General features: G+C 38.5%; 1 protein-coding gene across 1 annotated transcript in view; it reads right to left on the bottom strand.

Moving 5' to 3' along the window:
• Positions 1-23,615, bottom strand: part of KLHL20 (kelch like family member 20) — a 64,594-nt gene that overhangs the window by 5,359 nt on the left and 35,620 nt on the right. Inside the window, exons 7-11 of the mRNA XM_043567932.1 lie at positions 19,887-20,070; positions 12,635-12,778; positions 4,740-4,873; positions 3,500-3,708; positions 544-650 (exon numbers count right to left, since the gene is read on the bottom strand). Coding sequence (XP_043423867.1) covers positions 544-650; positions 3,500-3,708; positions 4,740-4,873; positions 12,635-12,778; positions 19,887-20,070 — 778 coding nt within the window. The remainder of the gene's footprint in view (positions 1-543; positions 651-3,499; positions 3,709-4,739; positions 4,874-12,634; positions 12,779-19,886; positions 20,071-23,615) is intronic.

Genomic DNA, 23,615 nt, shown 5'->3' with positions numbered 1-23,615 from the left:
TCTGTGTCTTTCCATCTCTCAATAATAAATAAACGTTAAAAAAAAAAAAAAGATTTTAAAAGCTTAAAGAAAACAATCAGCTTAAAAATGAAATAAACTATAATTTTTTAAAAGTAACTGCAATTTGTTTTTCCTGGGTATAAAGCTACCTACAAGAACACCAAAACATTGTGACAGATTAGGAGTGAAAGATCTAAGTTCCAATTTTAACTCTGTCGCTAACTTGTTCATTTCATTTCTCAGTGCCTCACTTTCCTCAGCTGCACACGATGAAGCTAGAGAGGAGACTTTTTTTCTGTGTTTGCCATCTCTATTATAAAACTGGACAGTTACTAAAGAGAAGATTTTGTAAGATGTCAGCCACTTTCGAGCAATGAAGTCAAAATAAGCCATCAAATAGGGGTAACTTGGAGCTCTCTTCCTAGTACCACAAAAGCACTTCTCAATGTACTGACCAGCCCGATTCTGATGGTCACGGGCAACATTATGCTCATGATTTTCCAGTCAGCAGTGAGGTGATCTGCAATGTAGCTTAAACGTTACCTCCATGTATTTGCATCAGGATCAAAAACTTCAATGGTCTTCAAGTACGTTGTGCCATCGAAGCCTCCTACAGCCATGAGCTGCCCATTCACCACTGCCAGGCCAACCTGTAGGACCAAAACATAGTGGCTGCTGAAGAAGCCAGAGAATCACTGGGAAAATTTACACTAGTTTCTACATAAATCTTTACTAAAAGATATTTTTTAAGGCCTTATATTATGGCTTACTTGAATACGAGAAAAAAGTAATGGCAAAAATCTACTACATTGTTGGAACAATAAAATTATATATTCAATTAAAGTATTTACACAGAGTCAAAAACAGATTTTTTAAAATTTTAGAAAAGCATCACTGGGAGTAGGAACCTCCAAAGGGCTCTCACTTTTCTGGTATCTGCCTGTTCTAATCCACTACCTAAATTGCCACTAAAATTCTGTTTAAAATACCCATGCTGTCACTCTCCTCTAAAAACGAAGCCTCTCTACCGCCTAAGTTTAAAGTCCTTATTATGTTGTTCGGGCCCTCCAGAAACCCATAAGAGCCCATTCTAGCCTCACCTCCTTATGTGCCCTATGTTGTAATAATACTGATTTAACTGCTGGTCCCAGAAAATACCACACGTTTTCACACCTCCATACTTTTTTTTTTTTTTAAGATTTTTTTCTTCTTTTTTTAATTTAAATTTTAGTTGGTTTACATATTGGTTTCAGAAGTAGAATTCAGTGATTCATCACTTCCATACAACACCCAGTGCTCATCACAACAGGTGCCCTCCTTAATACCCATCACCCATCTAGCCCATTTCTCACCCACCTCCCTCCATCAACCCTCAGTTTGTTTTTTTTTAAATTTCATTGTCTTTAAAGTATTTTCTTTTTTTAAACAAATATAATTTATTGTCAAATTGGCTAACATACAGTGTGTAAAGTGTGCTTTCGGGTTTTGGGGTAGATTCCCGTGGTTCACCGCTTACCTATACGACACCCAGTGCTCATCCCAACAAGTGCCCTCCTCAATGCCCATCACCCACTTTCCCTTCTCCCCCACCCCCTCATCCACCCTCAGTTTGTTCTCTGTATTTAAGAGTCTCTTATGGTTTGCCTCCCTCCCTCTCTGTTTGTAACTATTTTTTTCCCCTTCCCTTCCCTCATGGTCTTTTGTTAAGTTTCTCAAGATCCACATATGCACACCTCCATACTTTTGCACATTGTTCCTTGGCTGGTGTTTTCTCTCCCTCTTTTAGAGAATCTTTTTCTTCTTTTATGGCCTAGTTTACATGTGACTTTCTCTGGTAAGTCTCTTCACTGCCTTAAACACATTAAGCATATTCTCCCATGTTTTCCTATAATGCACGTGCTGTTACAATAATTTTTTTTATAGTTAGCTGTAAACATCTCAAGTTCCTTCACTAAATTGGGAGCTCCTTGATGAGTCGTCACACTCATTTTTGCTTTCCTAGCACACGGTAAGCACTTAATAAATATTTGCTAAAAACTGGTACAGCCACTCTGGAAAACAGTATGGAGGTTCCTCAAAAAATTAAAAATAGAACTATCCTACAACCCAGCAATTGCACTCTTAGGTATTTATCCAAGGGATACAGGTGTGCTGTTTTGAAGGGACACATGCACCCCCATGTTTATAGCAGCACTGTCAACAATAACCAAAGTATGGAAAGAGCCCAAATGTCCATCGATGGATGAATGGATAAAGAAAATGTGGTATGTATATACAATGGAATATTACATGGCAATCAAAAAGAATGAAATCTTGCCATTTGCAACTACGTGGATGGAACTACAGGGTATTATGCTAAGTGAAATTAGTCAGTCAGAGAAAGACAAAAATCATAAGACTTCACTCATATGAGGACTTTAAGACACAGAACAGATGAACATAAGGGAAGGGAAGCAAAAATAATATAAAAACAGGGAGGGGGACAAAACATGAGAGAGTCTTAAATATAGAGAACAAACAGAGGGTTGCTGGAGGGGTTGTGAGAGGGGGGATGGGCTAAAAGGGTAAGGGGCATTAAGGAATCTACTCCTGAAATCATTGTTGCATTATATGCTAACTAACTTGGATGTAAATTTAAACAAATAAACAAATAAATAAATCTTTGCTAAATCATCAGAAAGTAGCAGTGAGAACAATAGGAGTGTGACTAAGAAGCTGTTAGCCACCAGTAATAAAGAGCCACAGGCATGGGAATGCTTTGACCTGCCGATGCGTACCAGTGGTATTCCCTGATTTGTGCGAACCAGAATTTACTCCCTTCTATCCTCACATCATGGACTCTTTAACTACTGCTGGCTTTTCCCACTTGTTGTCCGACATCGATGGACTCTTGACACAATCAGTGGTTTATGGATTACAGTTCCCTCTGAAGCAAACGTCCTAGGATGGATGAATTCTGTACTTCACCCTGAAAGTCTCGTGTAGTCACAGGTCATCCATGGTCTAGAACTTGACATAGGTCAGCCTGACCAGGTCTAGACTACAGATGGGATAGACTCAAACCTATTTGTGGGGACTGGTGGTGGGGCCAGGTATGTTTCTGCCTCAACATTTGAATTGGTGTGCCAACTACTTAGAATATTACCTAGAAACTAGTTAGAAATTAGTTAGGAATATTTAGCTCTAATTGAGAGGGATGAATATGGGTGAAGTTAGATAAGGTAGTGGATAAGATAGGGCAATGTCTTTTAGGAAAACAACTGATGAAAGATAAATCACAAAGAATAATTCTATCATTAAAGATATAATTGACTGAGATATTTAACCACCGGAGATAACAGCAATTAAGAGAAATTACTTTTTTTTTCCAAAAGCAGCAGGGGTTGTTTTGCCTAAATAGTGCACCTCCTTACTGTCCCGGTATTTTACAGATCAGAGCTCTCCCACACAACCGTCTCTTGGTGCTTTTTCCCCAAGTTTTCAGTAGCGAGGCACTTACTCCACTACGGCGGGATGTCATAGCCACCACTGGAGACCACTGGTTAGTTCTGGGGTTGTATCTCTCAGCACTGCTAAGCTCTGTAGTATCATCTCTACCTCCTACGGCATAGATCATGTCCTGATATACTGCACAGCCTAGGTGTTTCCTCCGGGTCCCCATAGGGGCTATGGTGTGCCATCTGTTTTCCTGAGGATTGTAGCGTTCCACTGTAGGGGGAAAAGTAGTAAGTGACCATTCAACCATTTCTTCTCACCTCTAGTTTTCCTCTTAGCCATTAAAATTTTGTGATAACACATATTTTTGATACACAATCTGATTTTTGCTTCTGAGACGGACTTGTGTATCTTTCCACAATACCAATATAATCTCATCAGGGACGGGCTTGGTTTGGGTATGGTATGGTGGAAAGGTGCCTCAGTTCTAGTTCTGACAATATGACTCATGGCCTCACCTTATCCTTTTTTTTTTAAGTAGTTTTCACGCCTAGCACGGAGCCCAACTTGGGGCCTGAACTCATGACCCAAGCTGAGATCAAGAGCCGGACACCTAACTGACTGAGCCACCCAGGCGCCCCCACCTTATCTTTAAATGAGGAGACCGGACTGTAAGACCTGTAGGCACCATTCCATACTACTAATTTATTGTCATGATCAGACAGCTTCTGTGCTCTCGTACCCCTTTGCCTGTATTCTTACTGCACTATAAGCAGAAGACAAGATAAGTGACAATGAATCTGATGCGGGTGCCACACTAACAATATCCTTGGGCAAAAATATCCATTATCTCTAAAGAGAGAGGACTAACACATAAACCAGCTTACAGCTGTAAGTTTTTATTTATTCTTAGATTATAATACAGGTTTGTTTGTTTTGGTTTTTAAGGAGAGATGGTTGGGGGTGGGGCAGGGAAATAATCCTATTGGGAAAACAGTTCTTTTATTCATTATAAATTCCAAAGCTTGCAAAGAGAAAGGAGAAAGAAATATTTGGGGAATACAGTAGAACACTATGGCTGCAGAAGGAGCCGAGGAAGAGCTGACAGTTGTACTCTTTTAGGGGGCAAATAATTTTCAATTATTTAAATAAATATATTATTATATAAATTATTTAAATTTTATAATTTATATTTGTAATTTAAAATTATAGGATCACCTGGATTTTTATACTTTTTTGTAGGGTGACTCTCCTGAGGAATATGCTGCTTTGGGGAAACCACATTGACCTTGGAAGGGACTCACCTGTGTTGAGTGGAGATGTCCCATCAGAGCCACCTACGGCATATAAGAACCCTCCTAACACAGCCACAGCCACGCCTAGTCTTCTGGTGCTCATAGAAGCCACTCGAGTCCATTTGTTTTCCTTTGGATCATACCTGCAGTGAGGGAGAAACCAAAGACTGCACGCCTGTTTTGATTAAGTGAGGACTTTTTCATAACATGTGAAACCATGCTGAAGATATGTTGGATACATGCTATGGTCACATGCACAGTGAGAATCTAACATAATTTACTTGGTTATTAGGAAGAGAAATCTTAGAGTTTGTGCCTGTGTCTGTTATTCAGCTGTTTCCTATACTCTGCCTTGTGATGCTAGGGCTAGAACTCTGAAAAGAGCATTTCTCCTCAGCCAAGCTGGCTCTCTGTTAGATTGTGCTGAGAGGAAGGACCAGACGCTGGAAGTCCAGGGCAGGAGAAGGGACAGGCTCCTTTCTGTGTGTTTGCCAACCCTGTCAGCCTTGTCTCAGCAAAGGCCCTTTCGCTCTGACGGAACCAGTGAATTGCAGCTTCTAGCCTTTTCCTGGCATTTCTAAAACTAGCCTTGTTGTGCCTCTTGGAGGTCTTAGTCATGGCTCTGTGAGGCACCTCCTCTGAGCTCCTGAGGTAAGAGTACCACAGCTGTGTAAGTCACCCCCAAACTTAGGGATTCAAAATAATTTTATTAACTCTCCTGTTTCCATGAGTCAGGAATTTGGGAAGGGCCTCACAGGGAAGTTCTGGCTCAGGTGTCTGGCTGCTCTCAGGCTGGGGCTGAGGCTGGAAGGGCAGAATGCTAAGGCAGCTAGGGGCTGGCCAGGCATCTCTCCAAGTAGCCTCAGGGTCTCTCCATGCCGGCTCATCTGGGCTTCCTCTCAGCATGGCAACCTCAAGCAGCTCAAGGCCTCAAAGGTGCCCCAAGAGATCCAAGTGAAAGATGTATCACCTTTTATGACCTAGCCCCAGGAGTCAAATACTGCCACTGTTGGGGTTCTTGCAAGGCGACCCAGAATCAAGGGAGGAAACATAAATCCCACCTCTCAGTAAGAAGAGTGTCAAAGTCAAATTATACGAAGAGTATGTGAAATGGCAGGTATTGTAACCATCTTTGGAAAATACAATCTTCCAAAAATAGCCAGCAAGAGAACCCTTCATGGAGAAGGGTCACAGCTTTCAGAGCACCAGCTCCCTGGGTGCCGATGGTTCTGGCTCTGTGGGATCTGTCCTCTAGGCTTCTAGGCTCCCGTAACTCTGATCTCTCTCCTTTGCGTTCCCAGATCTGGGTTCCTACAGCTACTTTGGTGTCTTCTTTTCACTTCTTTCAGCCCTTAAATATCTGCTGGCCAATTTTTGAACATTCCTTGTAGTCAAATAACTGATATAGCTTCGGTTTTCCTCAGTGGGTCCTGATTGATAAATTACTAGTGTTCAGAAGTAAATATGATAAAAATCGGAATAGTGCTGACATTTTATTACATGGGTAGGAAATTCTGTTAGTATATTTAAGTACTGTATAGCAAACTATATCAATATTGCAGGAAACATAAAATAAAATAAAGGGTACTAAAAATAGACCTCGCTCTTAAGAAGCAAGAGAGGGAGATGGAGCATGTTCTCAAAGGAGAAACCTCCAAACAGATTCTGAGAATGTGGTAACTAATACAGATGAAAGAAGCAGAAATATAAATGCTGGAGAATGCAGGCCCTGGAGAAAGGTTACGGTTAGTTAGTGAAGGTTTCCTGGAGTTCATGCACTTTGAATACAGTTTATGGTTCATCACTTTTGGAAAATTCTCAGCCAAAAATTCTGTCTCCAAATATTGCTTCTGCTATTATCTCTTTTTCTGGGACTGCAGTTACATGTATGTTAGACTGTGTCCCATGAGTGTCTGGGACACATGAGAATCTGTTCTTTCCATGCTGTTTTCTCTGTTCTTCCTCTGTTTCGGTATTTTCTATTAATCTGTCTTTGAGTTCATTAACTCGGTCTTCTGCTGTGTCTATTTCTACTGTGTCTACTTAGTCTTATTTCATTGAGTTCTTAATTTTAGAGATTGTATTTTTCAGTTGTAGAACACATATTATTTTTAGATTCCAACTCTATATTTAAATTCTCCAACCTTTTACCCAGTTTTAATCTTATCCTCTATTTTATTTAATGTATTTATTATACTTAAAGTTTTTTTCTGTTAACTCTAAATGTGGATCACTTCAATGTCTGCTTCTATTTTTTTTTCTCTCAGCTATTGGCCATATTTTTCTGTTTCTTCAGATGTTTCATAATTTTTTATCATATGCTGCACATTATAAAGGAATGGAATCCTAGAAGGTGAAATTGGTATTACCCCCTCATTCCCACACCGCCTACAGTGGATTCACTCTTCCCTGTATTAGGCAGGTAGGGTGAAATATTGATTGCCTCAGTCCAATCAGGAATTGAGCTTTTGCTAGACTCTGCCCACCTCTATTTTCAAATGTCTCAAGGATGAAAGCTGTCATGTATTTGTTGTAAGCCCCTCCCCACAGCAGGGCTTTATCTTCTAAGCACTGGAAGGTTGCATGAGATTTCACTCACCCTGGTTCCCTCGAGACTGAGCTATCCTAGCATTCAGAAAACATCTCATGGGGAAAAACAGCAGTATGTTTAGAATTGTCCTAGATTCCAATCTGTCATGTCAACCTGCATGACTGTTAAAAGTTCTACTGATATACCTCTCTTCCAGGAGAATCCTTTGGCCTAAGACAAGTGCAATATTCAACCCTTCACACTTGGCAAATGCCCCCAGGGAAGAAAATAGCTGATGATCTCAGCTCACATAAATGGGCTTCCTCTTCAGTAGAATTTTAGTTCATCTAGTCCTTGTTACTTTCACATGTCTCTGATGTTTAAAAAAACCCAAACATATATATACATACATATATATATATGTATATATATGTGTGTATACACACACACACACACACACACACATATATATATATATATATATATATATATATATATATATATATTTAAGTTTATTTATTTATTTTGAGAGAGAGCAAGTGAGTGAGAGAGTGTGAGCGGGAGAGGGGCAAACAGAGAGGGAGAGAATCCCAAGCAGGCTCTGCGCTGACAACACGAAGCCTGATGTGGGGCTTGAACTCATGAACTGTGAGATCACAACCTGAGCTGAAATCAAGAGTTGGACTCCTAACCAACTGAGCCACACAGGAGCCCCTAAAAAAGTATATTTGTGCTCTCATTTTCCCCTAGTTGTTGCAGTGGGAGTGATGGCTGTCACTACTTTCTGCATTCTACTTGGAAGCTGAAGTCTTTGCATAATTCTTAAAACTTGTTATTGTAAAATAAAACATCGATTTAGAAAGCCACATGAAACAAATGTATAGTTTAATGAGATATTACAAGGAAAGCCCACTACCCAGTTCAAGAAAAATAAGTTTGCCTGCCACACTGGAAGCCCTTTGGATGTATCCCTTTCCAAACTCAATGCCTTCCTCCACACAAGAGAACCATTATCCTGACTTTTACAGTAATCACTTCCTTGTATTTCTTTACAGTTTTTACCACCCAAGTGTGCATCCCTAGACACTTACTCTTGTTCACTGTAGTTTTTTTAAAGTCTCTTTTTACCTACAGGTTTTTCCTCCATAGCCCTTCCCCCCCCCCCCCCCCCCCCCCCCCCACAATTCATCCTTTAGAACCTGGGGTATTCAACCTGCAATTTCTCCCACAACATGGATTTGATTGACTGGACACTCATAGTGCAGTTCAATGCACTGGTCTGTCCTCTGTATGTTCTGCAAATTGGCAGAACTTCTGGATTCAGAAGTTTGATCAGACCACATTTGGTCCCTTTGGCAAAACTACGGAAGGTGGTATGTTAGCAGCTGTTAATTGTTAACACCTAGGTCTATTTATTTACTGAGTGTTACAAAATGGTGATATTCAATCATTTATGTTCCCTCATTTGGATATTTTTATAAAGAAACAATCCTCTTGTCTACTATTTTGTACCCAATTCATATGTGATACAGTTCATATAAGAAGGGTTGGATATAGGCATGCTTCTTTCACTTTGTTTACTAGTACTCAAGATGATAAATTAATTCCCTGTGATTTCTAAAGGCAACTAAGTAGAGTTTAAAAAAATGTCAGTAGGGGGGCGCCTGGGTGGCGCAGTCGGTTAAGCGTCCGACTTCAGCCAGGTCACGATCTCGCGGTCCGGGAGTTCGAGCCCCGCGTCAGGCTCTGGGCTGATGGCTCAGAGCCTGGAGCCTGTTTCCGATTCTGTGTCTCCCTCTCTCTCTGCCCCTCCCCCGTTCATGCTCTGTCTCTCTCTGTCGCAAAAATAAATAAACGTTGAAAAAAAAATTAAAAAATAAATTAAAAAATAAAAAAACGTCAGTAGGAACTCATAGATTTAAATATATTTATTGGATTTTAATCAATCATAATTACTGTCTCTTAAAGTTTAAACTGTCCCATCTTTGGTCAAGTGGGAACACCTTCAAGTTTGTTCTTGACTCTCTTTGACATCTCCTAGTCTTTGATAGATGGCTTGTATTCTGGTATGACACGCTGGTCTGGGCTTATTTGTACATTTCCTGTCCTAAATCTGGAAACAGACATTTCTCCAAGAAGCCCTGGTTTCTTTTAGGGAAATGGAACTTCAAGACCCAGTCCAGGAATAGAGACGTTCACTGCCACTAGTTGGTCATTATTTCTAGGCCTCTTCAATTGACAGAGCTAGAATATAATTATTTGTAAATGAGGAATTTAATTCAAATTGAAATTTAGGCTACAAGGTCTTTTATTTAACTTCTATTTTACATTCATATTCTTCCACGTCAAGAACTCTAATTTTCAAGAAACCTGGAAAGGATAGAATCAGAATAACCCATACCCATTTTCTTTCTTCCACATATACATTGCAGTCTCAGAATAGCAATACTATCACTTCAACGTCCCTGAGAAGAATTACAATTCTTTTTGCATATCTCTTCCCATTCTCCTCCCACTTTTGAAAATACTTGTACCACCTTTGTACTAACTGAGCATACAGCCAGTGCAAGCTACTCTCTCTTTGCACCCTTTATTCAGAGTTCCTGGATTCTCTGTATGTTTCATGCCCACCCTCTATCAAGGTCTCTAGCAATTTTGTCTGAAGTTCTGTGGTAGATTCCTCAGTATGGACTCATGGGAACAGTGTTCCCTAACTTCTTACATATTAACAGTTTGTGGCCTTCATACTTCAGTTTCTCTGGGCATAAAATCCTTAGCTTACATTTTCTTTGATTAGCCTAAATATGTTATTCCATTTTCTTCTAGCATAAAATATTGCTTTCAAAAAGTCTGATGGTAAATCTAAATTTCTTTCCCTTATAAGTAATATGTACTTTTTTGTTGATGATTAAAGAATTTATCTCCTTTTTCTTCAAGGTCCAATAATTTTATTAGAATAGGTACTGATGTTGATTGTTCTGGGTCAGTATTCAGAAGATACATTGCAACCTTTCAATAAACAATTTCCACTTTTTTTCTTAGAACAGATTTGAATTATAGTTCTTAGCATCTGTTCCATTCTCTTGCTTTGGTTTGCTTCCTCATGGTCTCCTATTATTTGCATACTGGACTTTTACCTGTCTTCAATACTTATTGCTCTCTCTCAAAACCTTTTATTTCCTTTATTTTTTTATTTTAAAACATTTCCTCTTTCACCTTCTATTTATCTTCTGGGATTACTTGTTTTATTTCTACTTTAGTCTTCATTCTGAAGTGATTTTTCCTTTCATTTCTAATATTTTTCTGAGTTTTGCCATTTCATTTTTGGGTTTTTCTAACTCTGACTTATGTAGTGTTTTCATATCTTGCATCATTTTCCTAATGTCATTAAGCACATTGTGAAATAGTTGCTTACAGTTTTGATCTGTTCTGTGGGCGTGTCTTTCTGCTGTGCTTTTATTGTCTATAGAGATGTTATTCTGCTGCTTATTCTCTCTCCATATATTAACTCTGTATTGGATCTAACCTCAATGCTTTGCTATTGTTCATTTTTACATGAAATGAGTTGTCTTGAGGAGCGTTCATGATAATTTTTCTAACTTCACGGAGCTTTTTCTAGTTTTTTCCTATAGTGTTAAAAAAGTAGAGTGGTTTGCTTCCTGAGATTTATTGGTTTTATTCACTGGTCCTCCTTTTCATCTTGGTCTTCTCTTCCCATTGGATAATAACTCTGTCCTGCTCAATTTTGATCCTGCAGCCAGAAGTGTGGGAACTGTTCTGGAAGGTCATCCTGCTGGTCAGTTCTGAGGGTTCCTAGGGACTAGATGGCTCTAGGGCAGCTGGTTCTCAACTGCAGTGGCTTTGCACCACTCCTCTCCCCATCCAGGGACATTTGGCAATGTCTAGAGACTTCTGGTTGTCACAACCAGGTGTATGCCACTGGCAATTAGTGGGAAGAGGCCAAGGATGCTATTAAACATGTGACAGTGCACAGGACAGCCCCCCACAACAAAGAATTATCTGGTGCAAAATGGCAATAGTGCTGAGGTTGAAAAACTCTTTTCTAAGTCATTCAGATCTTATTATAGGTCGCTTGCACTTACTCTATATTAGGAGTGAGCAAAAACCGTTCTTAGTCTCAGCTGTTGGTCCTAAATTTTCCTCTCACACTTCCTAATAAATATATATTGTCTATTTTGGGGTTCTTCTGTTCTTATATATGTCATACTTCGATTGCTTTTCTGTATTTTCTCTTACACAGACACTGATATCATGTAGGTCTTGTGGCTTTTGGTACTTTGCCTTTGCCCACTGGTGTTTTGGTGTTTATGGGGATACTCTCTCCCCTAGTTCTATTTTCAATGTTGCCCATAGGGCTTTTTAAAAGCTGTGGCAAAATATACATTAAATTTGCCACTGTAATCATTTTTAAGTGTACAGTTCAGTAGTGTTAAGTACATTCACCCTGTCATCCAACCAAGTGCATAATTTGTTCCTAGGTTTGTAGCTTCGCTATCTATTGCTCTGTTCTTACGTGGGAATTTAGAGAGATTACTTGTTGCTATCTTCCCAGAATCCTCTTGCAAAGAGTTTCGAAAGTGGAGAAATAAGTTTCTTCACAGAAAAATAATTTTAAAAATGGCTTTCAAGAGTTACCTGCAACTTTATCTCTATTTAAGGCAGAGTTAAACTCTTCAACTTAAACATGGTAACCCAACCAGTAAATGCTATTTGAAATATTCTGAAGAGTCATGAAGCATTTCCTTTTAAGAAGTGAGAATGAAATAGGGTATGTTCTTGACAATAATCATAACACACAAGCCTCCAAAATCCAATCTCTAGGGTAGAGTGACAAAAAGCTGATGGAGCAAGAAATTAAGAACAGAATCTATTTCACTAAAATTAACTGATTTGTAAAAGTATAAATCAAACTTTGGCAGCCAACCCAGATTTTCCTAAGTAGACTTTAAGAATTAATGAGAATCCATGTACTTTGGGGTATTTGTAAGATGCGCTAGACAGAATATTATTATTTTAATCATTGTTTTGGAGGAAGTCTGGGCAAAGTCACTAAATACACTTCAAGTACTGGGGAAAGAGAACAGATTGAAGAAGTGGTACACTTGGTATCATATATAGAAGGTAATTTAAAATATGATTCCTACTCTTCACTGTTAGGTTTAAGCAGTATAACAGTTTGGAAATCGGGTTATATCTTTCATTTTCCTACACTTAAGATCAACTGAAAACTTTTCCCCTAAAGCCCATGGGATATCCACTGAATAGTGGATCCCCTGGTGTCCTAAGCTGTTTCTTAGGTCTTAAGAGCCCTTTATATTCTTTTAAAAAAATGAAAATGATTTAAAGAAATCACCTCTCAACAATGTTGAGGCAGGACACGCCATCCTGGCCCCCCACAGCATAGAGAAAGCCTCCGAGCACCGCCACACCAACACTTGTCCTGCACGTGCTTGTGGGAGCCACATCGCTGCTCCATTGGTTTGTTTTGGGGTCGTACCTGCAGAGAACACATTAAGAGCAGAGTTTGTACTATACAAAGAAAGTCTGGCTATATCTACACAGTCTATGTTCTTTCCTCTAAATATGGACTGATTAATAACTAAAGCATATGTAATGCTAATTTATGTTTTAGTTTTTAAACTTAATTTTTATTTAAACAAGTTAGATATGAATATGTTTTCTTTTAAAACTTTTTTCAGAAAGTTTTGGACAAAGCTAAATTTCCCTTTGAGTTCCACCAATTTCTGGTCTCTTCCCATTGTGACTTGGTGTATGTCCTTCAAGACAATACTTTATAATACCACAACGTAGGAACTGTTTTCTCACTCGACATATTTCTGAGATCTACCCATGCTAACAGATATAGCTCTAGATTCTTCCAACATTTAATTATTGTGTGTGCCTTATATTATTTAATACTATCCCTACTGATGTATCCTTACATTGCTTATTATATTTTGCCATTAAAAACAGTAATTACTAATTTGACCAGTAAAAATTATTTTGGCATACAGGACCTGAATGTGAGACAGGAAACCATCAAAACCCTAGAGGAGAAATCAGGAAAAACCCTCTCTGACCTCAGCTGCAGCAATTTCTTACTCGACACATCTCCAAAGGCAAGGGAATTAAAAGCAAAAATGAACTATTGGGACCTCATCAAGATAAAAAGCTTCTGCACTGCAAAGGAAACAATTAACAAAACTAAAAGGCAACCGACGGAATGGGAAAAGATATTTGCAAATGACATATAGGATAAAGGGCTAGTATCCAAAATCTATAAAGAACTCACCAAACTCCACACCCAAAAAACAAATAATCCAGTGAAGAAAAAGGCAGAAGACATGAATAGACACTTTTCCAAAGGACATCCAGATGGCCAACAGACACATGAAATGATGCTCAATGTCACTCCTCATCAGGGAAATACAAATCAAAACCACGACATCCAGATGGCCAACAGACACATGAAATGATGCTCAATGTCACTCCTCATCAGGGAAATACAAATCAAAACCACACTGAGATACCACCTCACACTGGTTAGATGGCTAAAATGAACAGATCAGGAGACTATAGATGCTGCAGAGGATGTGGAGAAACGGGGACACTTTTGCACTGTTAGTGGGAATGCAAACTGGTGCAGCCGCTCTGGAAAACAGTGTGGAGGTTCCTCAAAAATTAAAAATAGATCTACCCTATGACCCAGCAATACTACTGCTAGGAATTTACCCCAGGAATACAGGAGTGCTGATGCATAGGGGCACTTGTACCCCAATGTTTACAGCAGCACTTTCAACAATAGCCAAATTATGGGAAGAGCCTAAATGTCCACCAACCGATGAATGGATAAAGAAGATGTGGTTTATATATACAATGGGATACTACTTGGCAATGACAAAGAATGAAATATGGCCTTTTGTAGCAACGTGGATGGAACGGGAGAGTGTTATGCTAAGTGAAATAAGTCATACAGAGAAAGACAGATACCATATGTTTTCACTCTTATGTGGATCTGGAGAAACTTAACAGAAGACCACGGGGGAGGGGAAGGAAAAAAAAGAAAGTTAGAGAGGGAGGGAGCCAAAGCATAAGAGACTCTTAAAAACTGAGAATAAACTGAGGGTTGATGGGGGGTGGGAGGGAGGGGAAAGTGGGTGATGGGCATTGAGGAGGGCACCTGTTGGGATGAGCACTGGGTGTTGTATGGAAATCAATTTGACAATAAATTTCATAAAAATAAAATAAAAATAAAAATAAATAAATAAAAGTGAAAAAAAAAAAAAAGACCTTACTGTAGGGATAATCATTCTACCCTGCCCTCCCTATCCTCTTCTTTGCCTTGGCATTTGAGAAGTGACAATGGTTGAGAAGTCCCAGAGCCTGTAGTGAGGATATTTAAAGCTAGGGACACTGTATTTTTTTGATTCTGTCTTTTAGTTTTATTCTTATAAAATCCATAAAACTCAGATTCTGTGAAAAGAAACTCTTAATACTAGATGATTTTAATGTCCTGGTTATTTGAGTTGGCAACTTCAATATACTCAAACATACTCAAATTAGAGTATATTCTGCATTGATAAATTATGGAATATGTACTAAAGAGGATTTATGTTATAGAAATTGGAATTAAATACTCCTCAGGTAAAGGTACAGTGGCAGTCTCTCAGCATAAATTCTTCTCTATTAGTTTACCAATCATGCCAATCCCATTCACTTTGCCAGTGTTGGTTTAGGAAAGGCATGTGACCTGATTCTAGCCAATGATTGATGGGGGAAGGTCTGCTAAGAAAAATTGGGGTTTCTGGTAAGGATTTCCTTGCTCCCAAACTTTCAGAAAGAAGACATGGCCCCTTTTCTCCCTGTGAACAGAGTTACGTCTAGATGTGATGCCCAAAACTGCTCCAGCCATCTTGATGTCTATTTGAGAAGGAATCCATATGTAAGCATTGCAGAGCTAAGGGAGATATCAGAGAGGTGGAGTTAAAGCCCTGAGAAACTGTGTTTCTGGAACATAATAAATTATTTTAGCCTGCTTAATAGAAGTTTTCTGTTAACCTGTAGCTGAAAATATCTTAACTGAAAATTTGAGTGACAGAAACTCTTAATAATTGATAACCTGTCCTCACACTCTCCTCTGTGAAAATGCTTCAAAACCTGTAGTTTTGCTGATATATGGCCATTCCTTGTAAATTTCTCTGGAAGGAAATATGGATTTCAGAGTAGAGAAATATTATAATAATAATAATAATAATTAAAAGACCTTATTATTATTAAAAAGCACAGTAATTACTCTTGTATATTTCTCCTTGTGCAAATGGATGATGACAAGTAGAATCAAGGGGCACAGAGTACAGTCATTTTTTTTTTTTTTTCGAGAGACAGCATGTGAGCAGGGGAGAGGGCAGAATGGGGGCAGTGTGTGTGTGTGGGGAGGGAGGGAGGGAGAGAGAGAGAGAGAGACAGAATCTTAAGCAGGCTCCCTGCTCAGTGTGGAGCCCTACACGGAACTCCATCCCATGACCCTGGGATCATAACTTGAGCTGAAATCAAGAGTTGGATGCTCAACTGACTGAGCGTCAACTCAACTGACTCAACTGACTAGGTGCCACTCGCCCCACCTTTTTAAAAATATTTTAGTCCATCTATTCACATTTTTTTTTAGAGACAAGTGGACGAGGGCCAGAGGGAGGACAGAGAGAATCTCAAGCAGGCTCCACACCCAGCACACAGCCCAATGTGGGGCTTGATCTTATGACCCTGAGATAATGACCTGAGCTGAAATTAGGAGTCTGCCACTTAACCGACTGAGCTACCCAGGCGTTCCAAGTCATTTTTAATTTTATAACATACTATCAAAAAACTATCAAATTGCTCTTTTTGTAATTATACCAATTTTAATTGTTTTCAATCTCATTAATTTTTTCTTTGTATTTTCTTGGGTTTTGTGGCTTTTTATAACTTCTTGATTTAAAAGAATGATTTATTTTCTCATCTTTCTTATTTTCAAATGTATGCATATTGTTATAATGCATATAAATTTGCCTCTCAATACTGTCTTAGTTGCATCCCACACATTTTGATATATTTGGGCTTAATTATTATTAAGTTGTAAATATTTAATCATTTCCATTCTTATTTCTTTAATTCATTTTATTTTTATTTTTTTTAATGATTTTAATTCTTTTAAATAGTCTCTACACTCAATGTGGGGCTTGAACTTACAACCCTGATATCAAAAGTTGCATGCTCTACTGCCTGAGCCAGCCAGGTACCTGTAACTCAATTTGTTTTTCAGCACACTTTTTTTTTTTTTTTTAACTTCTGTGGAGCTAATCCCTCTGTTTGGTTTTTCAGCTCTATAATCTATACCTCTAGATTTTTTTTTTTTTTTTTGTAATTTTAGAGAGAGAGCGAACAGGGGAAAGGGGCAGAGGGAGAGAGAGATAATTTTAAGCAGGCTCCATGCTCAGCTTAGAGACTGATGCAGGGCTCAATCCCATGATCCTGGGATCATAACCTGAGACAAAATCAAGAGTCAGATGCTCAACTGACTGAGCCACCCAGGTGCCCCTATACCTCTAGATCTTTATATGCTGCAGGATTTTTTGTTTGTTTGTTTCTAATATAATTTATTGTCAAGTTAGCCAACATACAGTGTATACAGTATGCTCTCGGTTTTGGGGAAGGATTCCATGATTCATTGTTTACATACAACACCCAGTGCTCATCCCAACAAGTGCCCTCCTCAATGCCCATCACCCATTTTCCCCTCTCCCCTGCTGCCCCCACCCCAATGAGACCTCAGTTTGTTCTCTGTATTTAAGAGTCTCTTATGGTTTGCCTCCCTCCCTCTCTGTAACTATTTTTTCCCGTTCCCTTCCCCCAGAGTCTTCTATTAAGTTTCTCAAGTTCCACATATGAGTGAAAACATATGATGTCTGCCTTTCTCTGACTGACTTATTTCACTTACTGTAATACCCTCCAGTTCCATCCATGTTGCTGCAAATGGCCAGATTTTATTCTTTCTCATTGCCAAGTAGTATCCCACTGTATATATAAACCACATCTTCTTTATCCATTCATCAGTTGATAGACATTTAGGCTCTTTTCATAATTTGGTTATTGTTGACAGTGCTGCTATAAACATTGGGGTGCATGTGCCCCTATGTATCAGGACTCCTGTATCCCTTGGGTAAATTCTTAGTAGTGCTATTGCTGGGTGATAGAGTTCTGTTTTTAACTTTTTGAGAAACCTCCACACTGTTTTCCAGAGTGGTTGCACCATTTGCATTCCCACCAACAGTGTAAGAGGGTTCCCCTTTCTCTACATCCCCACCAGCATCTGTTGTTTCCTGAGTTGTTAATTTTAGCCACTCTGACCAGCGTGAGGTGGTATCTCAGTGCGGTTTTGATTTGTATTTCCCTGATGATGAGTGATGCCGAGCATCTTTTCACGTGTCTGGATGTCTTCTTTGGAAAAGTGTCTATTCATGTCTTCTGCCTTTTTCTTCACTGGATTATTTGTTTTTTTGGGTGTGGAGTTTGGTAAGTTCTTTATAGATTTTGGATACTAACCCTTTATCTAATATGTCATTTGCAAATATCTTTTCCCATTCTGTCGGCTGTCTTTTAGTTTTGTTGACTGTTTCCTTTGCAGTCCAGAAGCTTTTTATCTTGATGAGATCCCAATAGTTTACTTTTGCTTTTAATTCCCTTGCCTTTGGACATGTGTTGAGCAAAAAATTGCTGCAGCTGAGGTCAAAGAGGTTGTTGCCTGATTTCTCCTCTAGGGTTTTGATGGTTTCCTGTCTCACATTTAGGTCTTTCATCCATTTTGAGTTTGTTTTTGTGTATGTTGTAAGAAAGTGGTCTAGTTTCATTGTTCTGCATGTTGCTGTCCAGTTCTCCCAACACCGTTTGCTAAAGAGACTGTCTTTTTTCCATTGGAGACTCTTTCCTGCTTTGTAAAAGTTAGCTGGCCATACATTTGTGCATTCAATTCTGGGTTCTCTATTCCATTGGTCTATGTGTCTGTTTTTGTGCCAATACCATACTGTCTTGATGATTACAGCTTTGTAGCAGAGGCTAAAGTCTGGGATTGTCATGCCTCCCGCTTTGGTTTTCTTTTTCAACATTACTTTGGGTATTCGGGGTCTTCTGTGGTTCCATACAAATTTTAGGATTGTTTGTTCTAGCTTTGAGAAGAATGCTGGTGCAATTTTGATTGGGACTGCATTGAATGTGTAGATTGCTTTGGATAGTATAAACATTTTAATGATAATTTGTTCTTCCAATCCATGAGCATGGGATGTTTTTCCATTTCTTTGTGTCTTCTTCAATTTCCTTCATAAGTTTTCTATAGTTTTCAGCATACAGATCTTTTACATCTTTGGTTAGGTTTATTCCTAGGTATTTTATGGTTCTTGGTGGAATTGTAAGTGGGATCGATTTCTTGGTTTCTCTTTCTGTTGCTTCATTATAGGTGTATAGAAATGCAACCGATATCTGTACAGTGATTTTGTATCCTGCGACTTTGCTGAATTCATGTATCAGTTCTAGCAGCTTTTTGGTGGAGTCTTTCATGTTTTCCAGGTAGAGTGAAAGTTTGACTTCTTTGCCAACTTGGATGCCTTTTATTTCTTTGTGTTGTCTGATTGCTGAGGCTAGGACTTCCAATACTATGTTAAACAACAGTGGTGAGAATGGACATCCCTGACGTGGTCCTGATCTCAGGGGGAAAACTCTCAGTTTTTCCCCATTGAGGATGATACTGGCTGTGGGCTTTTCGTATACAGCTTTTATGATGTTAAGGTATGTTCCTTCTATCCCGACTTTCTTGAGGGTTTTTATTAAGAAATGATGCTGTGTTTTGTCAACTGTTTTTTCTGTATCTATTGACAGGATCATATGGTTCTTATCCTTTCTTTTATTAATGTGATATATCACATTGATTGATTTGCAAATATTGAACCAGCCCTGCTATGCTGCAGGATTTCACAGACATGTTTAAGAAATGCCAAGAATCACTGTAAATCAGCACAGCTGAATGAAAAAGGGTGTACGTGAGCCAGAAGCCAGAAGTTATTAAAAATCAATTACTGTAGAATTCTAATGTGCCAGGCACTGGGATATGGGAAAAGACATTTTAACAATGATAGCCAATCAGATATGTACAACTATATTCAAAATACTTATGAAAGAGCAGAGGAATGAGTAATCAATAGTCTGTAGGGAGTCAGAGAAGGCTTTATATAAGAAGTAAAAACATTGAGTCTTGTAGAGATATTCCAGGGAAGAAAGAACAGCAAGCATATGAGTAGGCAAAGAGAAATAAAAGGATTTAGCATGCCCAAGGAACCACAGGCAATTTGGTGGGTCTGCAGTAGCATTAGGGAATAGGGGTATGCCAGGGGAAACAGACTGGAAAAATAGGTCAGGTGGAAGTTAAATTATAAAGGACTCATATGTTATGCTAAGTGGTCAAGGCTGCCAACTAGTAGATGCAATACTAAAGCAGCAAAACACATTTGTTTCCTGGCTAACATCTCAAGTGAAAACTACATGAATAGCAGAGAATAAAATTTGAAATTGACCTTACTTACCTTTCAACACTATTGAGATATGAGGATCCGTCATGGCCTCCTACTGCATACAGCAGGTCATCAAGAACACTGACCCCAACTCCACATCGCCTTTTGCTCATCGAAGCTACCATTCGCCATTCATTGGTCTGTGGATCATATCGTTCAACACTAGAAATAGCATCTCCACTGCACCAGCCACCAACTGGGGGAAGTAATACAAGTGGTCAAGAGAATACTTGTTCTAATGCACAGAATGTATCACTCACTTCAAAACTTCAAATCGTGACCTATTGCTTGGACTTACCAAATATCTCTAGAAGCAGGTCAAAACATAAGTTATGACTTTTACTCATTCCACTGGGGTTGCGATAATCTTTAATTTTCTAAATAAATCCATTTTACAGAGAATAGCAAGGACACCAGTTTAAGTCAGATTGGGAAGTAAGTGGCGTTTATTGGATAAAACACTGAATTTAGTTAGAAGACTGGAGTTTGAGTGTTACTTCTGCTAAGTGATGTGATCTTGAGAATATCTTATAAACTACCTTATTTGTTAAATAAGGAACAAAAATTTTAAAATGAAATAATAAATACATTAAACTGATTTCTAAAGAATAAAATACTACATAAATGTAATTTGTTATCGAAAGCTTAAAGAAATAAAACCTGACAAAAAATAACCAGCATTGGTGAGGATGTGAAGAAAAGGGAATCCTCATACACTGTTAGTAGAAGCATAAATTGGTGCAGTCATTCTGGAAAACAATATGGAGGCCTCAAAAAATTAAAAATAGAACTATCATATGACCCAGCAATCCCACTTCTGAATATTTATCCAAAGAAAATGAAAACACTAATTCAAAGAGAAATATGAACCCCTATATTCAATGCAGCATTATTTATAATAGCCAAGATATGAAAGCAACCTAAGTATCTACTGATAAATGAATGAGATATACTATATATACACAATTGAATATTACTCAGCCATAAAAAAGAAGGAAATCTTGTCATTTGCGACAACATAATTGGATCTAGGGATCCAATCAAGTGAAATAAGTCAGACAAATGCTGTACAATTTCACTTACATGGAAACAAACAAAACAAAACAGAAACAAACTCATAGATACAGGAAACAAACTGTTGGTTACCAGAGTGGAGAAGGGTTGGGGGGCAGGCAAAATAGGTGAAGGGGATTAAAAAGGTATAAACGTCCAGTATAAAATAAATTAGTCATGGGGATGTAATGTAGAGCACAGGGAATACAGTCAATAATATAATAACTTTGTGGGGTACCTGGGTGGCTCAGTCTCAAAAAAAAAAGAACTATAATTCAGAAGCCTAGTTTTCTTTTTATTCTACTGGGGAGGGAGATTTTGACTCATCTATTCACAGTCTCTTAATAGGTCCTCTTATAACTGAAAATAACACAAAAATTCTTATGATTTATGCTATAAAATACTTTACTTTCTGTTTAATCTACACTCTATAGAGAATTCTACATTATCCAAACTGACATTTAAGGTCAGGAAATGTTTTGAAGAAACTACATTTTTCATAACCAGAATAACAAGTTCAAACTGAGTTCCACAGAGCTTCTCAGAGTGCTCCCTGAATAAAGAAGTGGTTATAGCAGACAATTTTAATTTATTATTCTTTCAAATCATCTCTATTCCAATCCAAAATAAGGGCTACATTATGGAGCTTAAAAAGTGAAGTCTAGGGGCGCCTGGGTGGTTCAGTCGGTGGAGTGTCCGACTTCGACTCAGGTCATGATCTTGTGGTCGTGAGTTTGAGCCCCGCGTTGGGCTCTGTGCTGACAGCTAAGAGCCTGGAGCCTACTTCAGCTTCTGTGTCTCCCTCTCTCTCTGCTCCTCCCCCACTCATGCTCTGTCTCTCTCTCTGTCAAAAATAAATAAAACATTTAAAAAAAAAAAAGTGTCCAAAAATTAAAAAAAAAGGCTCCTACTCCAGCTATTAAAACAATAGCCAAACAAAATAGTTAATAGATCTTCATAATAATGGATGTAACTCCATAAAGATGGTCCTACTACTAGAATTCCCAAAAACAACATGACATCATGAAGACACAGGTACCACAAATAATTAGATCTTGCAGCCTTCTAATTTCAAAATAGACCATCAACTTTCAAAAGTGGGAAAGAGAAACTCTAAGACTGCTCTATGGGAGAGCAAGGATGCAGATGTATGTAGGTGTGAGCATGCAAATGTCTGTGTAAACCCACATAGCAGGTGAATATGATCACGCATACATAGGAATAAATAAGAATAATAATACAAATTATAAATCTATTAATAACAGAAACATTTGGACACTAGATGTATGGGAGAATTCAGTGCATAATGAATTAATAATTAAGTTTGAAATCTAAAACAAAAATAAAGAAATTCTTCAAAAGAGAAAAAAAAGTCTGATGAGGACTGGAGTGAAAAAGAAAACCTGGCATCAATTTTCTTCTTGCAGAAATACTACAATCCTCTACATGAAGAAATTTAGATGAAAAAACTTAAAAAGAGAGAGCTAAAAACATAAATTATCAAATTTTCCTTCTAAAAATATAAGGGGAAAATATATTCCCACATGCCAAGAGAAAATTAAATTGGGAAGAAAAAGATAGGCAGTAGTTAGGCTGATGGAAAAGGATACTAGGCCCCAGAGATTGCACAAAATTCCCTGATGAAAAGGAATAGAACACTTCATATATTAAAATGGGACAAAAGAATCCAAGGATGTCTACATCTAAGGAGCCATGGAATTAGTGAAAGTTGGGAGCTTAAATACAAATACTATGCGTCCTGGTTAGCTCCACGAATCAGAATTAGAAAAAAAATTCAGAGAACTTGCTACAGACTGAATGTATGTATGTCCCACCAAAATTTATATGTTGAAATCTAGTCCCCAGTGTGTTGGTATTAGGAGGTAGGGCCTTTTCAAGGTGCTTAGGTCATAAGGGCAGAGCTTTCATGAATGGGATCAGTGCTCTTATAAAGGAGACCTCAGAAAGTTCCCTTGCCCCTACCTCCATGTAAGAACACAGCAAAAAGATAAGAAGACCAACCTCCATGAAGAAGCAGGTGGGCCCTCACCAGACATGGAATCTCCTGGTGCCTTAATCTTAGACTTCCTAGCCTCCAGAACTGTGAGAGATAAATTTATGTTGTTTATAACCACCCAGTTTCTGTTTTTCTGTTAGAATAGCCCGATGGACTAAGACAGAACTAGTAAAAAGTAGTTTGATGCAACTGTGAGAAAGCTGTTATTCAGGTGAACAAGGGAGCTGAATTTACGTGGATGGAAGTGACATCTGAGGATGAAAGTTCTTAAAGATTAAGGAGCAGAGAGTAGGAGCAAAATGATACAGCAGGCTGTCTTGGGCTCAATCTAGCTCAGTGGAGCTAGGAAAGTGTGTAACTGTTTAATGTAAGATAATGTTTTGTTTTTTAAACTTTTTTTAAATGTTTACTTATTTTTGAGAGAGAGACAGAGTGTGAGTGGAAGAGGAGAGAGAGAGGAAGACACAGAATCTGAAGCAGGCTCCAGGCTCCGAGCTATCAGCAAGCATGGAGCCTGATGTGGGGCTCAGACCCACGAACCACGAGATCATGACCTGAGCCGAAGTCGGATGCCTTAACCAACTGAGCCACCCAGGCCTCCCTGTAAAGATCATGTTTTTTGACAGTTCTAGGTAATTATGAGGTGACTTGCACACTGGTATATAAAAAAT

Source organism: Prionailurus bengalensis, chromosome E4 (genome assembly GCF_016509475.1).
Source record: "Prionailurus bengalensis isolate Pbe53 chromosome E4, Fcat_Pben_1.1_paternal_pri, whole genome shotgun sequence".
NCBI lineage: Eukaryota > Metazoa > Chordata > Mammalia > Carnivora > Felidae > Prionailurus > Prionailurus bengalensis.
Note: the sequence above shows the minus strand (reverse complement) of the source record. Positions and strands in the feature narration are given on the sequence as shown.